Here is a 680-nt window from a genome sequence, read left to right as displayed (position 1 = left end):
ACCCGCCGACACCGGCTGTGGAAGGAGATGGACAATCACGCCTGCCCTCACTTCAGCTTCTTAAAGAGTTTGTGAGCAACCTGAAAAGGAAAGACAAAGCAGCCGGTAACTCAGAGTTTAGGGCTGGAGACCAGCAGGGTGTTCCACTTGCCTCTTGGTTTTTTGGGTCACTAACGTACACAGCCCCACAGCCCTCTGCTCTTCGCAACGTTTTGCAAGAAGTCATTCAAGAAAACAAGCTGAAATTTCTTACAAGGTTTCACTTCAGGTTAAAAAGGTTTAGCTTTAAAAAGGCAAATGCAACACCTAAATAGCAAAGTGCCATTTGCAGGGCAGAAACAACGTGTTTGACTCATTCTGTTGTTTAATCTACTAAAACCCGGCTGGAACTATCGTAACAAAGAGGAACCAAACACTTAACATGAAAAAACCAAGGCTCACAGTTCTCCAGAGCTTACTGTGACTGAACCACACTTGAGCTGCCTGCGCTCCCAGAAGCGCAGCCAAACGCAGCTCTGCTCCCAGCACCTGCAGGGACAGCACACCCGCGGCTGCTACACTTACGCAGTGGTCCCTGGCGTGCAGGAAGTCAAAAAGCTCCTCTGTGCACTGCTCTTCCGTTTGGGACCTGGAGGACACCCGCGCATCGCACTGCTCCAGCCGCTCCCGTGCCTTCGCGC

General features: G+C 51.0%; 1 protein-coding gene across 1 annotated transcript; it reads right to left on the bottom strand.

The window, feature by feature from the left end:
* Positions 1-47: 47 nt before the first annotated feature.
* Positions 48-672, bottom strand: LOC104539493 (cytochrome b-c1 complex subunit 6, mitochondrial; the record flags this gene model as incomplete). Its single annotated transcript, XM_010183028.1, has 2 exons — positions 48-80; positions 565-672. Coding segments are annotated over 2 exons (141 nt in total), but the record flags the coding sequence as incomplete, so codon positions are not given.
* Between the last annotated feature and the right edge of the window lie 8 nt (positions 673-680).

This window comes from Mesitornis unicolor, unplaced genomic scaffold (genome assembly GCF_000695765.1).
Source record: "Mesitornis unicolor isolate BGI_N332 unplaced genomic scaffold, ASM69576v1 Scaffold43784, whole genome shotgun sequence".
Lineage (NCBI taxonomy): Eukaryota > Metazoa > Chordata > Aves > Mesitornithiformes > Mesitornithidae > Mesitornis > Mesitornis unicolor.
This window is presented reverse-complemented; position numbering and strand designations above follow the sequence as displayed.